The sequence below is a fragment of the Manis javanica genome, chromosome 13 (assembly GCF_040802235.1).
Source record: "Manis javanica isolate MJ-LG chromosome 13, MJ_LKY, whole genome shotgun sequence".
Lineage (NCBI taxonomy): Eukaryota > Metazoa > Chordata > Mammalia > Pholidota > Manidae > Manis > Manis javanica.
In genome coordinates this window covers 91,695,008-91,713,478 of record NC_133168.1, presented here as the reverse complement: position 1 = coordinate 91,713,478, position 18,471 = coordinate 91,695,008, and the positions used below count along the sequence as shown (strand labels likewise).

Genomic DNA, 18,471 nt, shown 5'->3' with positions numbered 1-18,471 from the left:
TGTAGATGTCATCTGGGGGGAGAAGGATTCTGCCTCAGACATGAATGGAGAAGCAGGGGCTGGGTACCCCGGACCACCTGTGAACATTTCCCACTTGTCCTTACAGCATTCCTATGAGATCAAAGATGCATTCCCTGTCTACAGATGGGAAAGCTGAGGCCAGATAACCAGGCAACCCCCAACACCCCCACAAGGCTGAATGAAGAGTGGTAAGTTGCACTCAGTGACAAAGCCAGATCTGTCCAATTCCCAAGCCAGCCAGAGAGCTCTAAGTCCAGAAGCAGAATGGGATTCAGGCCCAGGCACTCCCATTGGCCACTGCATGCACCACCAGGCAACCCACTTCCCAGCCCTGGCCAGAGTCCACTCAGGGATAAAGCCGTAATTGCAGAGGGGTCCCTCTCGGTTCTCAAAGGCAGGACGCCCATGACAAATCACATCTCACAGATGGAGGGGTTGTCCCTGGAAGAACATGGGGTTCACCAAGCCTAGGGCCAGGATAGGAGCTGCCTCCTTTTCCCTGGTGGGGCACACCACCAACCCAGCTATTCTCTATCTCTAGCAAGGCACCGTGGCTGGTGGGAAAAAGATGCAAAGACTGAAATCAGAAAGGCTGGCACGACTCCCAGCTGTAGAATAACTGGCAAGGGGACCCTAACAAGTGTCACCCTCTGTAGGGGACTTCATCTTCTTCCATCTGGAACCTAAGAACAGGCTATGGCTCCAGGGACACAGCAGCAGACCGTGATGTCTGTCCCCCAGGCTTGGAGGTGCTATACACACACGAAGTGGAACAGTTGTTAATGCTTTTGTGCTCTGCCTGGTTCAGAAGTGCAGGGGACCTCCCCCCAAAATCGTAACGGCACATTCACTGAATTGCAGCCACACCAGGCACTGTGTTAAGACACTCACATTTATTATCTCACTTAATTCCCAACTCAGCCATTGAAGGAAGACATTACCACCTCCTTTCTAGAAATGGGAAACAGAGGGCAAGGTTCAGCAAGGTCATGTCACTAGGAGTGTGGCTGAGCGGAGCTCACAGCCCACCCTATCTGAGGCAAAGCCAGGGCTGGGCTGCACCGCCACTGCAGGGACCTACTGCCTGGGGAAAGGCCCACGGCCTCACTCAGCAGACAGAAGACAGCACTGGCCACAGGATGGCCTCCCAGGCACCAGGAGGAGCTACTCCACTGCTATAATGCAGCAATATTTTTTAAAGCATACTCAAACCTCATTTAGGATGAATTAAGTTTGAAGGTTCACATCAAAAGACCTGACTGGTCTGGCAGGTCAGGTGGTGGTGGGTGGAGATGGAGCTCCAGCAGGAACAGCTAAAGGAGTCTCCAGCACACAAGGAGGGACTTTCCTCAGCCCCACACAGCTCCCCCACTCTGCCCCCAGCTGCAGCTGGCCCTCTCCCAGGCCAAGCAGCCCTGCCCCTTCCCCAAAACTCCTACCTCAACTTGCTGGGAGCCCACTCTCAGATACTGTCCATCCCCTGCCAACACGTTCTATCTCAGATGCTGGCCTCCCACTCCTCAGACAGACATCAAGTCTTCAGTCCTTTCACATAAGGACCCCAGAACGTTAAGAACAGGATGCCAAGGCCCCTGACAGATGCACCTGTGAAACAGGGGTACCTTTGTGAGGATCAGAGAGAGCAAGTGGGTGCAGTGCATGCAGAAGCTGCAAGGGCCCTTTCCCCCACACCCCAGAGGGTTCCAGAGGATTCCCAGTCACTTCCTAAGGCTACCTGCAGGTATTCAATTAACAGTAAGTTCCTTTGTCTTCTAAAAGACTAACCTACATTTCCATCAGATAAAAAGAGGTCACCAATTCAGCCTAGAAAGCAAGGGGAGGGGCAAAAAGCCCATTTGGTCTGACATTCCTCTTGACTAAAAAGTCCTGGATCATGTTTGCCGCAATCCACAGGTACGCAGGATCTGTCCCCAGCTGGCACCTAAGAACCCAGTCTCACTACTTTCACCTCACTGGGTCCCCCTCTTTTATCTCAACCTCAACACACTGCCTTCCTATTCCAATTCAAAGACTTAGCTCTGCACACTTGACACATTAATTCCATTACCTGAAGAATAGCAATCTGAGGCTAGACTGTCTAATTCACCTCCTAACCCAATTCAGATAATCAAGAGTATCCATTCTAACAAACGACCACACTTAGGCAGCACGGCTCTCGAAGTGGGCCAGGGCCGACTCGTTCTTCTGGTTCTGCTGTGCTTCCCAACCCAACAATGAATTTCAGCAATGATCTATTACCCCAGGACAACTGCTCATGAAGACCTCACCTACTCACCCGTTTCATAATCTTCCCAATTTTCTACAAGCATGAATTAACTCAATTATCTGGGGTGGAAAAAGTCTAGGGAAAATAGCTGTGTCCGTTCCATCTAGTGGCACAGAAACACCCCAAGTCCAAGCAGGTAGCTCTCCAAACAAGCAGGAGTTGCCCTCACTTTCAGAGATTAGCACACTGAAGGTCCTTACCTAAATTCAATGGTAAGGGCACTATGATTTTGTCTTTGCTGGGAACTGACATATTCTAAATTTTCTCCCAAGAGAACACACACCAGAAAAATGCCACACTTCAGAAGTGTCCCACTACCTTCCCACCCTCGACCTTCAGAAGCATCCTTCTACTCTGCTATCTCAGGCCCACTGAGGTCCTAGCTATGAGCCTCATGACACCGATTCCTGCCTTGTCCTCTTCACTGAGGTCCCACTGCTCTCAGGGTAAATCCCAGAATCCCTCAGCCCCACAGCCTGCCCGCCCATCTCCCTCATCTCCTGTGTGTGTGCCTCTGTTCCAACCATGCTGATATTCCTCAGCCCCCAGCACTGTAATGGAAACACTCTCTCCCCTATTCTCTTTACCTACTTATCCTCAGATCCCAGTTGGAGGGAGGGTCCCTGGAGTCTTGCTCTCCAGGTCACAGTGCCCTTTTCTCCTTGGCCTTTGTAAGTTTCCCCACGTTCATGAGATTAATTACGATTTCTCCCTCACTAATCTCATGGTTAAACTCCACTGAGCAGGGACTCCTACCACAGTGCGGGGGGCACAAATGCACTCCAATATATACTGAATAAATCAATCCAGAAATCACTACTTGCAATGCCAGAAATTCACAAAATAAATGGTGCAAAACAACTGAGAGGGGCTACTAGAAGGGTTGAGAACGGGAGTCTTTAAAATGTGTTTTATAACTCAAAAAGCATCCATTATTTCTTAAGCAATCATAAAAGAGATACTAAAAAGTTAAAAAAAAAAAAAAAGCTATTACTGACCCTAATCCAGAGATTTTACTGTTGATTGGTACAAATCCTTCCAGGATTTTTCTACCAATAGTAGCACTATTTCTTTCCTCATTATCAAAATATAAGACTGTAGAATCTGCCAAATGATACTGCATTAATAGAGATGACTTGACATTTAAAAAAATGATGTCATCTGAGCGGAAATAACAATGCATTCAAATCAGTAACACAGGAGCCATCCCATTCTCTACTTACATCCAAGATGAGAGCCAATCCTCTGGAAAAACGAACTTCAGAATTTTAGGGGAGGATGAAAGATGAATGGAGGGGAGTGAGAGGGTCAGGCAAATTGCTCTGAAAACCCCACTCTACACTGCTTCCTCTAAGAAAAGGGCCAACTTTCCTGAGTTGGAAGCTGAGAAGTGAATGCAGAGAGGCAAGTCTGTGGGCATAGCTCCTTCAGGGCTGGCTGGTTAATTCTCCTCTCTGAAGAAGACAACGCAGGGATAGAATGTTGCTCCTGTCACCAGGTCATTCCCCAACTTCCAGCAGAGATGCGCTGGAGCCCGAAAAAGTAAATGGTCTCTTGTTTTAGGAGCTCCCAGGAAATGCTCACAACTTACGTTTGCAACAGAAGCATCACTGGGCTCTGATGCCCTAACAGCGGAGGCTCAAGCCCAGCTCTGCCTCTCTACCACTCAGCGGCTTTCAGCAATCAGCCTGGCCTCCAGAAGCCTGCCTGTTCCCTCACCTATAAAGTAGGAGATTCGAGTTCCCCTCCCTACAGGACTGTTACGGGCATGGAAGATGTCTGTACACACTGAGCATGGCACACAGTAGGCACTCAAATCTGGGGATAATTTGATCCTTAGCCCTCTTCCACAGCTTGCTGGCAGATCTCACAAGCTACTGATCTTAGCATACTGATCTGGTGCCAGCAAACATTACTTCACCTAATCTAACTTAAAAGAAAACTTGTAGCCACTACAGAAGAAAAAGAACATCAACAGAACCTGCAGTCCAAGACTGAAGCAACTGCACAGAAGGCTGTCAGTTTCTCTGTACTGCCACAGCCAGAAGGTGTCACTGTACGAAATGGACACAGAACTCAATACTTAACCAGCACTGCGTACTCCAAGAAAACTGAAAGAAGTACAAGGGGGAGGAAGAGAGAAAATTAAAGGCTCAAGTGACTCACCCGGACTTTAATCTAAAAGAATCCAAAGCTTGTGAGGTAAGGATGAACTACACACACCTAAAGACATTAGGGCAGACACACAAAATTAAGCAGTCCCTACAAAATTCCTAGGGCAAGGCAAAAACATTGCACCCAAGGGTTGTCTCTCAGTTCCTAAAGGAGGGATCCCCATCCATTTCTGAGTCCCAATGTATGCACACACGCCAAGCGTCAGTCCTGCTCTAGGCTGAGGACCTGCCCATAAGCCTTTTCCTCGTTGAACTGATCAATTCCGAGTCTTGGCAATAATCCCTTTAAAAGGCCAGCTGCTGCTGTCTAGTCACTGATGCCGACCCATTCCAGGTGGTAAAAAAAGAAATCAATACAGCCACCGCCTATATGCGGAGGCAAATTTGAGTGTAAGCACTGTGAAGGGCTGGAGCCCAGAGAGGGGGAAGGGTCACGCGGCTCCAAGGGGTCAGGCAGGAAGGGCGCGAGAGGGAGAGGGGGGGGTGCGAGGGCCGGCCCTGCAGGCGTGGGCGCGCGGGGACTCTTATTCTGACACGGTATCCGCCGCCGCCGTCATCGCGGCCGCCGCCGTGGGGTTCAGAGCCGCGGCTGGGCCCGCCCGAGACCCCCGCCCCTCTGCCCAGGACCCCCGCCCCGCGCGCCCACGTGCCGCCAACTCCCCCCCACACACACACCGCACGCACCAGTCCAGAAGCGACGCCTTAAGGCCTGGCCCCTCCCCCGGCCCCGGGGGAAGCGCAGAAGGAAGCGAGGCGACGCCGAGACTTTCAGGGACCCCCGCCTGGCCCGGCCCCCACGTGCCCGGGCGGCATCGGAGCGCGCAACTTTCCAGGGCAGCACGAGGAAGATAGTCCCGGAATACAAGGAGGCGTAGAGCTCGCTCGCTCTCACTTTTCCATGCTCACGAGGGGGTCCCTCAGAGCCCTCCGAACCCCCGAGCCTGCCTGACCCGCGCGGCCTCCGCGGTCCTACTCTCCACCGGGCACCCCCGGCTCCGGCCCTGGCCCCCACCAAGTTTGGTCCGGAACTTACCGGGCCGCGAGCCGGCCGAGCCCTAGGGTCAGCGCGCGGGTTCGCAGGGCCGTTGGGCCCGGGTCGCTTGCGGGGCCGGGCGGCCGAGAGGCCGGGGGCGCCAGGCCGCGCGCGTTCGCTCCCCCTGTGGGGCCGCCCGGGCCCGCGGCGCTTGCTCCGCGGGTCCGCCCGCCTGCCCGCGCCGCCGGCCAGATAATGCGCCCCTCGGCCGCACACATGGAGCCCGGCGCCGGCGTCACCGCCCGGGACATGCGCACCAGGTCAGCGCGCCCGGCCCGCGGCCCCCAAAACACCGGGGAGCTCTTAAAGGCGACGCCGCCCTCCCGCGCCGGGATGGGCGGGGCTTAACCGTGGGGGCGGGGCCGGTCGGCACCGCCCCGGAAGCGCCGCCCCTCCAGAACTTCGAGACACTGCTCCTCGCGTCAGTTTCCCACGCGGGCTAGGGATAGGGTGGGCTCCCTGCCCTCCAGGACCCTGCGCTCTCCGCCGGGGCCGGGAGGCCGTCGCCAGCTCACCGGCGGCATAGAGTCACCACCGGTCTGCTCCCGGGGCTGACTCACGACGCGCTCGCTGCTGACCTAGCTCCAGCTGAGCCGCTCGACTGCGAGCAACTCAGTTTCTGAAAACTGAGGTTAGAATGCCATCCCCGCGGGGTCGGCACACAGAAGCTACTCTCCCGGGAACGGCTAAACCCTCGTTTCTCCGGCGCAGTCAACAGAGTTCTACGAAGCTCCAAATCCACCCACAAGACACTTGGGGATGACTACTTTCCTTCTCCAGTTACCTCCCAATCTGCACCAACACCACCCACTCCCCGTGCCTCTGGGAGAAGGTGAAACCCCCTCCCAAGAAAGCAAATCTGCAACCTCCCCTCTCTGGTGACGGGGAGGAAACAAGAAAACACAGTTTAACTTGAAAGAGTATGGGGCTTTGGAGATGTTAAACTACATAAAAACAAACAATTTCAATAGAGAAAATAAAATATCCAGTATCATTAGAAAGTTCTCAATATCAAGAGAGGTTCTGAATAATCATCAAAAAAGGCCCTTTTATTCTTTTTCCAGCGTTAAAACAAATAATTCATGAGACACCTAGACTCCTAAATAGTGGCTTTTAATTTTTGTATAACACATCATAATACATATTCATACAACTGAAACAAATTTTCACCATACCTTTACCACTTGCAATGTACTCTGATATTTCCTGTTAATTTCTAAAAAGAGAATCAATGTAATTCCTCCCACATTTGGTCTTGACCTCAAATTTGAAAAACAATGTAGCCCAAGTTTTTCAAATGAAATTGTTTTTCTGCCATGCCCACCCTGCCCCACCAAACAAAAAGTTCAAAACGTCCATTTTAATTCTGCCTTGAGTTCCACACATAACTGGCAACTTTTTATCATGGATTCCACCACCACCACTCTCCCCTCACCCAAATCTTCCAGCTGCTTAATGCAACATCTGGCACAACCTCCCCTGGACCAAAAGAGGGGCATTTCTCAAACTAAAGTGATACAAAATACAAATTGTTGACCCCCAAATGCCTTCCCTGACCCAGTTTCTGTAAGCAAAAAAAAAAAATTGTGCTTTGCTACAAAGAAATTCAAATGTTCAAATTCAAAAACCAAACAAAAAGTCTTATTCTCAAACAGGTGACTTGCTGTAAGAATGCGTGAAGCTCCCTGATCCTATGTGAAAAAATAAGTTAAAGCAAATAGCCAGAATTCTCATTCTAATTCAACAGCTGTATATTTTGAGAACTCCTTCATTCTGTAACAATTAATCAGATGATGTATATTAAAGCAATATAAGCAAAATATTACCTCACTGCTCCTCACCTGGGTCTTTATTAACACCAGCTTAATCAACTACCAACAGAGCAAAGTGTGGTCAGGTGGGAGACCCAAGACTGGAGACAGATGTAGGGATTCCAGAGTCTGAGCTGGGAAGCCATGTGTGAGTCACCAAGGTGACCACCACCCTGTTTTAAAGAAGGAGGCATCAGCTGCAACGTATTAATGACACACCTCTGCGGACTGAGGTGTGCACAGGTGACAAGTGGGCTGCTCCAGAGGGCAGTGCCAACTTCTCCAGCGGGGAGAGCAGGGGTGGAGACTGGGTGAAATAGCTCCAGAGTTAAAAGGAAGTAAGGTCCAGGTGTGTAGATGGAAAAAGCTGCAGTGAATCCATACTTGTTTGGGGTCCTCAATGCTCAGGCAGGTGAATACTGAGGCTGCTTGGACTAAAGATGCTGCCATCTCTGTGCCTAGTCCTGTAGTCCAGTACAGCAAATAGTACAGCTGGATGATTATGAAATATGATGCAATCACCTTCAAAGCCATTTTAAAGTTTTTCTCAAAGTTTTCCCTCTGCCCTAAGAACAAGGCAGTCAATTAATACTTACAGATACCAGTTAATACAATACTTTAAAAATGCTCCTGTTATTTGGTTAAATAAAATTGTCTTTCAAATTCACTTTAAACTTTATTTCCTTCATAGACCAGATTCTTGCTAATAATAAATAGCCAAGCCTCTTTCCACCTGAATCACTTCAAAACTATTCTGGTTACCTTTCTAATGTACTATTGGATAAACTTCTAAGCACCATCCAAGCCTGTTTATGTACAACAGAGGAGCTGAAGAAAAGAAATTTGGGCCAAATTCCATGTCCATTTTCTCTTTTATAGCAGAAATTGGTCAAAGGCTCCACAGTAGTGTGAAACCAACTGAAATGAAGTAGCATCACCTACTGAGTATTTAAGGTACTGTACTTCTTTATTTTTTCTCATATTTCTTTCAAGTTTCTGGTGGACAAATTCTATGTCTTATGAGATAAACACTGATGGACAAGAACCACTCATCGCAAGGGTTTTTGCAGGCTAAGGAGCCTGCCAACACCAGTGTCGTGAGTTCACAAGCTTGTGGTAGTTAAAGACTCAGAATGATTTCTATGTAGAAAATGCATTCATAGCAAAGATTGAGAAATCACAGAGGATTCCATGCTCCCCTGACTGGGGAGGGGTCTGGGAAGTCTTTGTGGATGTGACATTTGAGCCAGCTTTTAACAGATAAGCATCCCAGGGAGGAATATGTAATAGCAGAGGCAAAAGCTGGTCACACCTAAAGTGTGGGAGTTTGGGGACAGAAAGGGCTGAAAAGGGATGGATTCACTATCCTTTAAACTTTTTACATACCTCTCTCTCCCAAAATATTAATTGTCAACTACTTACTTAAATTCACAAGCTAAGCAGATCTAGTTACATAGACTTAAAATAATTCTGAGATTACTCCTGTCAGTGATACAAAGCTCCCACTTGTTTCCTGAGAAACTCTCTAAAAAATAAACAGGTTGTAAAGAAGCAAAACTGAAGGAACAAAACAACAGCAGACTCACAGACTCCAAGAAGGGACTAGCAATTACCAAAGGGGAGAAGTTGGGGAGGGAGGGTGGGGAGGAGGGAGAAGGGGATTGTGGGGTATCATGTTTAGTGTACATGGTGTGGAGGGGGGGCGTCACAGGGAAGACAGTGTAGCACAGAGAAGGCAAGTAGTGACTCTGTGGCATCTTCCTACACTGATGGACAGTGACTGCAATGGGGTATGGGGGGGACTTGATAATATGGGTGAATGTGGTAACCACGTTTTTTTTCATGTGAAACCTTCATAAGAGTGTATATCAATAATACCTTAAGAAAAAATGCTATGGAAAAAAATAAATAGGTTGTTTATTCAAAAGCATACCAAGTCTTTTTTAAAAAGTATGCTTATGAAAAAGAGCACCAACAGCTTTCTATACTTTGCATTTTTAGTACTCTCAAGTCTATAAATGCTTTCACTGAGTTTAGGGACAATATAACCACAATCCTAAGAGAGGACTGCTTTAAGGGTTCTTATTTCACCCCAAATTCATGCTAACATGGAGAGATTACAATGTATTTGGCCGGGAAAGGACAGGAAAAGGTTCACTTGCATGTGAATTTGATTCCCTTAGAACTTTGATATATCAGATACTTTTCTCAAGAACCAGAAAATAGCAAAAGGGACTATTAAATACCATCCTCGTGATGCATTAGGGCTGCTCCAACAAACGTCTTTTTTTCGATTACCACGTTCTTACCCCAGATTAGGATTTTGTGGGAGAGCCATCACCCACCTGCCCTTTCCCTGCCCGGATGCTGAAAGCCTCTGAAAACAGCTCTCTGGAGATGGGCCACTGTGTCAGCATGTCTGTTCAGTCGTGTGTGTTGTTTCTAACCAGGATTGGGTGTGCTTAGCATCTGTGCGCATGGAGTTCAGGCTCCGTCTGCAGTTAGTCTCTGGGTGGTCCTGATAATGTCCCACAATTACAGGGTTCTGAGCACAAATGCTCCCCTAAAGGGTTAAGTGCAAACTACTCAGAAGTAGCCTCGTGAACCGTGAACCGAAGAGTATCTCCCACTCTGGCTTCATCTGCATGTGTCACCAGTTGGCAAGGGATATCTCTTTTGTGTGTACACATGGGTTACCCAAAAAAAATACCACCTAATATAGATCAGGTTTAAGTCTTTGAAAAGTTAGTAAGTGAAACATGTTTCCCATGAATTAAAGAGTTAAAAGGAAAAAAATTCAGAAAACTATCAGTAACAAAACAGAAGACTATATGACAGTCCTAATTAAGTCTAGAGACCTGCTTAGCAAAGAGAGGGTGCTAGTCACATCACTGGTCTACTAATAAACATCCTTGTTTTAGCCATGAAGAAAAACGTGTTTTAAGAACTTGGTATCCAGTTCACACTCACTCCCAAGTTGTTAAATGGCAGATCTTCCAACTTGACATAGAAAGGAAAAACATTCCTCTGTTTTCCTAATAGGATCGGTACACACCTCTGGACCCTTGGTGCCTAGCATTTCAACTATAGAAAATACAGGTGGAAGGTCTTTCCAGTTTTCTCCTTCATAGCTTGATAACAAACAACCATGCTCTCTTGCATGCTGACCTAGTCAGGACTACATTTTACCAACTTCTGGTTAGGGAAGACTAAGATCTTTATTTTCAAACATAGGTCAAAAGCCAACTTCCAACAGAGACACTTTGAGAGGTTAAATATAAGGCTTGAAAGCTTTATAAATCTGAAGGCTAAACCTTGAAAATGCCATGCAACTTAAAAAACTGTTCTGCTGTGTTAAGAATTTCAGACCAGCTTAGATAATGGTGATCCTCAAAGTCAGAAAACTTCAGGAGCAGCCCCCAAATCTGCCCTCTTGAACTGCCTTGGGAGATTAAATGACATGTAGACTGCATACCATTATAAAGAGACTCTAGATGGTGTGATTTCACTGGCCATCACTGGCTTCTGCTGCAAATGTTTATTAAGAGCTCATTTAAATATTATTTTAATTTGGTTAAATTCTGAATCCCACTGGAGCACATTTTATAAGACTTCCCACCTTGGATGGTGACTGGGCTTTTCTTGCTGAAGGTGCTTGGTTTAAGCTTTTTTAGATGCATAAGCTCCTCAAGGGAACTCACCAGGCCGTTTTTCACCTCCAGATCCTTATCCATGCTGTTCCTCTCCCCCAGAATGCCCTAGCACCTAACAGATAGCTCTCTCTATCCCCCTACCTTGGCCTACATTCAATTATAGCCCTCCTTTCTCCCATCCAGCTGCAGTGCTTCACCATTTTGCTATGCTACGCTTACCAGTGCATGAAACTGTGTTCCTGGTAGTCTATGATCTCCTGTGCCCAGCCAGATGCCTGACCCTTGGCAAATTAAATGAGTATTTCCATCACCCTCAAAGGTGAGGCTTGAGCCAGCACATACTGCAGCCGTATAGTGTGTAGGTTTAAGCCTCTCTCCTGGCTACCCCATCATGCTTCAGGATGTACTTTAAGTCCATATGGTCAGTACGCCAAGTCAAGCACAGCAGTGCAGGGTGACAATGAACAGATGGGACTATCTGGGGAAAATCAGCCAATCTGGGAACCTCTGGATCACAGGCCCTCAGTCACAACCCCAGCCTGCAGCCCCAATCGGGACAATTTCCTCTCAGGCAGTATTAACTGCCACAGATAGGTGTCCAAATGGGTACCAACCTCAAGAGGGACAGACAGCCTTGATATGATCCTGTGACAACTTTACTGGGCACCTGCAACAATCTGACCACTTGCTTCGTGTTTACCATACCCACCCCACAAACGAGGAAACCGAGGGTCAAAGAGGTTAGCCACTTGCATTAGGCTCCTTTCCTGAGGTCACAGAGCCAGCCAGTGGTGGACTCTGGATACAAACCTGAGGTTTTCTGGTTTTAAAGTTTCTGCTGCATATAGGGCCTCCCAGAGTACTTTTACAACAATGACAAATTAACAGCAAACCACTCTTCCACAGAGCACCCTCTTGCAGAAGGACCTATCTACTGTCCACTTCCTTGATTCTATACACATCTCCAGAGCAACCCTCTGCAGGCTAGCTCCTGCAGGCAACACTGTGATAATGCCAAAGGAAGTCATCCTGTTTATCACCCTGCCAGACAGTCCTGAGTTTGTGGGTACATTAGCTGAGCCCCCAGAACTGCAAGTACAGCCCCACTGGTACTGTACAAAGCAGCTTACCCAGGAAAAAGTCCAAACTTGAACATGCTTTCTATGCTAAAAGCTCAAATAGAGGCCCAAGAACTCAGCCTGGAGGGCGGAGAACAGGAAGTGAAGAGGCAGCAAGCATCCACTTCCCAAGGGCAGCAGGGCCCAGAAGTGCGAGCCTGGTCATGTGCACAGTTGCATTACTTGCCCACGCCCACTTCCGGCTTGGGCCTCTCAACCTCCGGTGCCAGTACTTGGGTGGAAGTAAAGAAAAAGAAGCCAGACAACCAGACACTCTCCTGATAACCTACCTCCCTCTGCCCTCAAGTCTCGCCTTGAATGAGTATCCACCCCTGCTCTCTGGCTCTGCCCCTCACAGATACTATCACTGAAGAAAAGCATGTCACATCGTTGACCTATGTGAATTAACATCAAATGAGGCCACAATATAGGAAGACAAAATAGCGCTTCTCCAGTCTCAGTGTAAGAGGGACCCCCAGGGCAGAGGGAACTCCCTACACCAAGAACCCACCGGGAAGACAAAGCAGTTGCTCCATTTGAACTCTCGCTTTTCCTACGCCATAAACAGCAGCCAGTCAGGAACTCTCCCCTTATCTGAATTTTTTTATTTTATTCTTTAAGATTTCAAACAAGGAGGGAAAGGCTTTTAGAGCTGTTTATCTCTTTGCATAATGCGCACTGCCGTGAAGAAATGCCACAAGATTCCACAAACACACTGCCACCGACTTCAAGAAAAGCAAAGTTGAAAATAAATGCTCCTGGCACTGACCATCCCACACTCTCCCATTTCTCTAAGATTACAGCCACAGTCATCGTGGATCGGTTAGTGCCAATAACCAACAATCAACCGGGAAAATGCCATAATTTCTGCTTCCTTTTAGAGGGAGGAAACAGAAGCAAGGAGCCGGGTGAGGAAATTAGAGAGGTAGTGTTGTTTCGCTTCTAAACCTCCAAGCAATTCTGCCCCATGCTCCTGATATCTAGAGACATTCCCAAAGAAGACCCCTGATATTCTTTCATTCGTTTGTTTATTTGTCTGTAACTGTGAAGGAAGCTCCCTAAGGCCGCCAGCATCCATTCCACTCAATGCTAGGCCCCCAGCAAACACCATGCTTCACCTGGCACACCACAAGCACACCAAGATTTATTGCACGTGTACTGCTGAATTTTGGTGTCATGGGAAGGTACACAAGCTGGAAGATTTAACATTTTCTATTTTCGGTCCAATTTAAGTTGCAGAAAAAAAAAGAAATGCCTTCCCTTACGACCACAAATGAAAACCTGTGGAAAGTAAAGTCCTTATTTGAGTGCTCAAAAGTCCCGTGGGCCAGTTTAGAGGGATAAATTCATATTCAAATGATGCACTGGTATAACAAAAGCAGCCAGGCTGCAGAGAGAATAAAGCCAAACTTAATACTAGAAATTAAAAATAACACCATCCATTCATCTGGATGGAATGACTCCACACAGTAGTTATTTCCCAGTTCCAAAGGAGGTCAACTTCTTTCTTATCATCGAGATCCTACAGGGATTTAATGCCCACAGTGCTGTCTCCTACCGGAAGGAAACACTGACTTCCCTAGCTATTTCAGTTATATAAATCAACAGTTTATCAGTTTATCGTCCAGAGTTAGAAGCTGGTCAGTGTTGGGACCCACATGCCTTTTAGATCTGCCCCAACAGTGGATAACCATGTTAAGTTACATCTAATAAATTCACCTAGATCAATATCATTTCTGACTATCCCAGGGTTTTTATTGCTGTAAGGATCTTTCAATTTTAAAAAAAGTTTTTAAAAACTTCCTGATAAGAGAGACTTGGTGGTGGCGCCACTATCCACCAGAGAGAAGTCTGCCCCTTTAAAGCTGTTTACCTTATTCTTTTAATTTTAAAAATAATACACTTTGCTTTTTCATATAATGGAACAACTGTCCTTAAAAGAAGTAAGAGAAATTTAAGATTGGTGGCTATTTCTTGGCCTCAACAGTAAAGTCACTGCGTGGGGTGGGGGGGCGGGGCGTGCATGCATTAGAGAGAGAGGAGAAAGTGAGAAAGGAAAAGGGGATATTTCAGGGGGGGAAAGAAACCTTTTCTTCAAACGTGGGAGCAGCCCACTAGGGGCCTACTTCAGATTTTCACCCATTATATCCCCTGGGTTTTAGCTATGGGGCAAGCACCATCTGTCCCCACACAAATAGGTGAAAAAGGCTGGGCCCAAGTCACTGACCCTGATTTTAGGGCTTTCCCTAATTGCTAAGGAAGAATCCTCTCAAAAATTAAAAAAAAAAAAGGCCCACTCCCGTCCCCCAGCCTTGCCCCTGCCCCGGGGGCTGTCAGGGCCCCCTCAGCTCTCCAGAACTTGGGAGCTCTGGGTGAATTATGACCTCCTCCTGGGCCCCCTCAATGTACTATTACTGTGTGGTGTCAAATGCCTTTGTACATCACTTTCCCAGTCCTTTGTCCCTAAATATGATCCATTACCTAAAAGAACAGTTCTTCTTTCACACTTCTGATGTGTAAGATGAGCTCACTCACCAGGTACCTGCTGCCTGTCACTCACGGAAGCAGCCCCAAAAATTGGTTCACCTACTTCTTTCTCCCCACAGTTTTTCGGGTTCATTATAATCTTCTGTTTTGCCTACAGTCTAATTATCATAGCACATCTCCCAACTTGCCCTTAACTCATCAATTACCCCCATTTTACAGAGGGAAAAGGCTAGGCCAAGTCCAACACAAATGCCTGCCATGCAGCAAACCCATCTCACACCTGCTATGGCAACACACAGAAATGCTCCGAGACGGCGGGGAGGGTAGTGGTGGGAGGCAGCAGTGGGTTTTGCAAGAGGCATACCAAGTTTCTCTCTCTTCAGGCATATTTGGCCTTGGCAGAATGTCAAGTGCTTCCCGGTCTGGGAGTCCAGGCCAGAACCCTCACCTCCTGAGCACAACAGCCAACCTTTATTGCACATCAACCATGTGCTAGGTGCTGTGTGGCCGCCTCTGCTCATTACTTCCAATTCATTCATTTCTATGACTTGGAAGCAATTCCTATCTGTAGATGCCCTCACACACATTTACAGGGATGTGACCCCTCAAATATTTAGTAACGTGCCGATTTTGCGCCATAACTTGTCCAAAACCACACAACTAGGAAAGAGACCCAGAATCTGATTCAGGTCCTTCTGACTTCAAAGCTGTCCCTTCCCTTTTTAACACCCCACCTTTCTGGTCCTATGGGTTTCATTTAAAACAATAAATATGTGTCCTGATGCAGGACACCCTAAGCCCCGCCATCTCCATCTTTCCCCTTCCCCTCAAGGCAGTGCGTACAGCAAACCAGGAAGACGCAGGAGAAGAGCAATCAAGTCTGCAGCAGCTTCCTGCCTGGACTTGACTACCACAGAAGGAGAGGGCCTAGGAAACTCTCCAAGCCCTTCTCCACAGAAGAAAATAGCTCCAGTTGAAACTTGTGTCCACATGGTCCACCGACAGATTTAGAACTCAAATTATAGCCTCAGCAGGAGTCTTCACAAAGGACTCGAATTAAGCAAGACCCAGATGGAAATGAAGGAGAGAGACAGCTGTAAGTAGAATGTAAAGTGAACTGCAGTCCTAATAGACTCAGAAAAAAGAACTTGTTGAAATGCTAAACCAAACAGAGGTTCAGCATACATTTCAGAACTCCACTTCAGGGAAGTTCTCTTCCACATTTTAGCCAGAGACTTGCGCATGGACACGAAGTGGTTACAAGTTACTCAGGTTTCAAACTGAGTTCATTCCTGTCCTTTGGACCATCTCTCAATACCAGCATTCATCTACTTGGGCTCCAGAGAGCTCTGCATTTGGCAAAGCAGATAAAATTAGCTACTGAAGTGAACTTGGATTCCAGGGTGGGCCATTAAAAAAAAAGTACACATGAGATTTGTAAAAGCCACGTAAAAAACTTCCTTTGGGCCAAGCTGAAGTCACCTAAAACTTAGAGTGTAGTCAAATTCCCTGTCCCTCATCTCCCATCCACCCTTCCTGGACCTAAGGTGACCCATTTCCTGCTTCTGACTGCCTTTCCAACCAGGGTGGCCCACAAACTGAGGATCCTCTAGAGATGAAGGGGTGAAGCAGAGTGCCTAGGGACAGAAAATACAGCTGGAGGACCTGAAGCTGCATTTTTCTTCTCTTTTTTGGGAGGGATCGGGGGAGATGAGTTACACCACGCAGAGGGAGGACTGAGGGATGGGACAGTGTGATCATGGGGGCACAATACTCCAGCCCTGTCCCTCCTGCCTCCAGACAGGGCCGACAACATTATGGCAGCCCATGACTTAAAAATAGGGTAACCAAAGAGGTCACCTGGCAACAGCTCCTGCTCCCCCAAATCTAGCAGGTCTTAGAAGGACAAGAGAAAACAGTACTTTTGGCCTCTCCATCTCCCAATCTCCCTTCCAGCCACAAAATCCTCCAACCCCCTGGAAGTTGAGGTAAAAGTTCAGAGAAGATGCACACACGCCTCCCCCAAATCTGGCAAGAAAGAGTGAAGGGGGGATCACATTTCTAGTCTCTCCTTCTAGAATGTGCCACAAAGACAAGTGGGGGAAACCTTGAAGTTGGGGGCTCCAAAGAGAAACGAGGAAAGAGTTGCTCCCTTATAGAAACAGAAAGGAAATTTCAGGAAAGGGGGAATGTCCTCAGGCAAGTGGGTGGAGAGCCCCTGGGAATGCAGAAGGATGGCTCAGGGGATGAAAAAATCCAGGATCTCCCATCCACAGAGAGGCTATCTTGGAAAAGCAGAGACAACCTCCAGATACATGAGGGTCCTGCAGGAGTGAGACATGTCATCTTAGGGAAGACCCTCTGGAAAAGCCAGGGACCCCTCAGAAAACTGTGGCATCCATCGATTAGTGGGGGACCGAAAGAAATGAAAACTATTTAGGAAAAGTGGGGAACTTCTCAGAGAACGGAGGACCCAGCACACATATCGGAATTCAGGGTAGTATGAAGGCACTCATCAAAAAAGGAGGGGGGCCTCCAAAAGTAGGGATAGTCAGGAAAGTGCGGAACACCCCCAAGAAGGATTCGGACACAAGCAGGAACACCAGAGATTAGCTGGCGTACACTTGGGAGGAGGTCATCCAAAGAAGTGCAGACAGAAAAGCAGGGAGGACAGCTCAGAAAGGTAGGGAAAGGGGACCTAGGAAAAGTGGGAGACACCTGAATGAAAGGGGACCCCGACTCAGAAAAGCAGGGGGCTCCTCCGGGAACATGGCGGAGCAGGAGTCTCGTGGGGGGGCGGGAAGACATCCCTAGAGGGGTGGCGGTCCCGCAGAGAGGTGAGGGGGAGAATATCCTATAAACGGGAATGACTCCTGAGAACAGGGGGTTCCTCCAGGGAAACAGGAGAACCCAGGGAGACGAGGGTCCCATAAAGGTGGTGGGTTCCCTGGAGAAAAACACCCCATCAGAGAAGCTGGGGTCCCTTAGAGAAACTGGGAGGGGGAGTCTCAGAGAAGGGGGGATGGGCCGCTCAAATAGATGGGAGCCCTCAGCTGCGGGGGACTCGAGAAGCAGGGGTCCTACGGAGAGGTGAGATCTCCCCAAAAAGTGGAGGGTCCATCAGAGAAGGGGGCTCCTCAGCAGAAGAGTGGAGGTCTTTCAGAGAGGTGGGTTTCCTTACAGGAAGAGAACCCCCAGAAAAAGCGGGGCTCCCCCCAGAGAAGCGGGTCCCCTCGGACAAGGTGGTCCACGCACTAGAGGCAGTCACCTCGGAGAAACAGAAGCCCCCAGAGAAGCCCCGGGCACCGGAAGCCGGAGAGAGACCAGCCAACAGCGGCGCCGTCCCCTTACACACCGAAGTTACTTGGAGCCTCCTGGGCGGCTTCGGGCGGCGGGGTCCGGGCCGGTCCGGTTGGGTCCAGCGGCGGTGGCTCCCTCAGGTGGCGCCCGCGGCGGCAGCGGCAGGACTACGGACGACTGACCGACCGATTGCGCGGGCGGCGCGGGGCGCGCTCGGGAGGCAGGGGTGCGCGTGCGCGCGCCGGGGCGCTGACCCCGGGCGGGAGGAGCCGCCGCGTCGCCCTCGGAGCCGCCACGCCGCGCTCAGAGCGCCGCTGGGTCTAGCAGTTCCTTCTCACACTGAAATTGCCCGCTTCGCCGCCCGGCTTCCCCGGTTGCTAGGCAGATTTCGCCTCGCACTCTTCCGGGTTGATGAGAGTCTTGCTGAGTGGCGGCGCCTCAGACCAATGAGGTTGGGCCGGCGCTCCCAGGATCCGCGCTCTGCGGGGGGCGTAGCCAGTTTCACGACGGACAGCGCTCCGCAGCCAATGAGCGCACGACCCGGCTGGCCCTTAGGAAAGCGCTGGCGGCCTGGGCGGGCCCGAGGA

At 48.9% G+C, this 18,471-nt stretch overlaps 1 protein-coding gene across 10 annotated transcripts in view; it reads right to left on the bottom strand.

Moving 5' to 3' along the window:
• The window catches only part of GATAD2A (GATA zinc finger domain containing 2A), a 97,461-nt gene extending 79,195 nt beyond the window's left edge, over window positions 1-18,266 (bottom strand). For 3 of the 10 annotated variants that reach the window (XM_036996180.2, XM_036996183.2, XM_036996184.2), the window contains exon 1: window positions 17,940-18,266. Coding sequence is in view for 3 of the 10 variants with exons in the window: in XM_036996178.2 (XP_036852073.1) it covers window positions 5,516-5,766 (251 nt within the window). In the remaining 7 variants the exon portion in view is untranslated. Of the gene's footprint in view, window positions 1-1,460; window positions 1,482-5,515; window positions 5,803-17,939 lie in introns of those variants that run through there. The other 7 variants (XM_073220290.1, XM_036996178.2, XM_036996177.2 and 4 more) reach the window with 7 other exon arrangements.
• Between the last annotated feature and the right edge of the window lie 205 nt (window positions 18,267-18,471).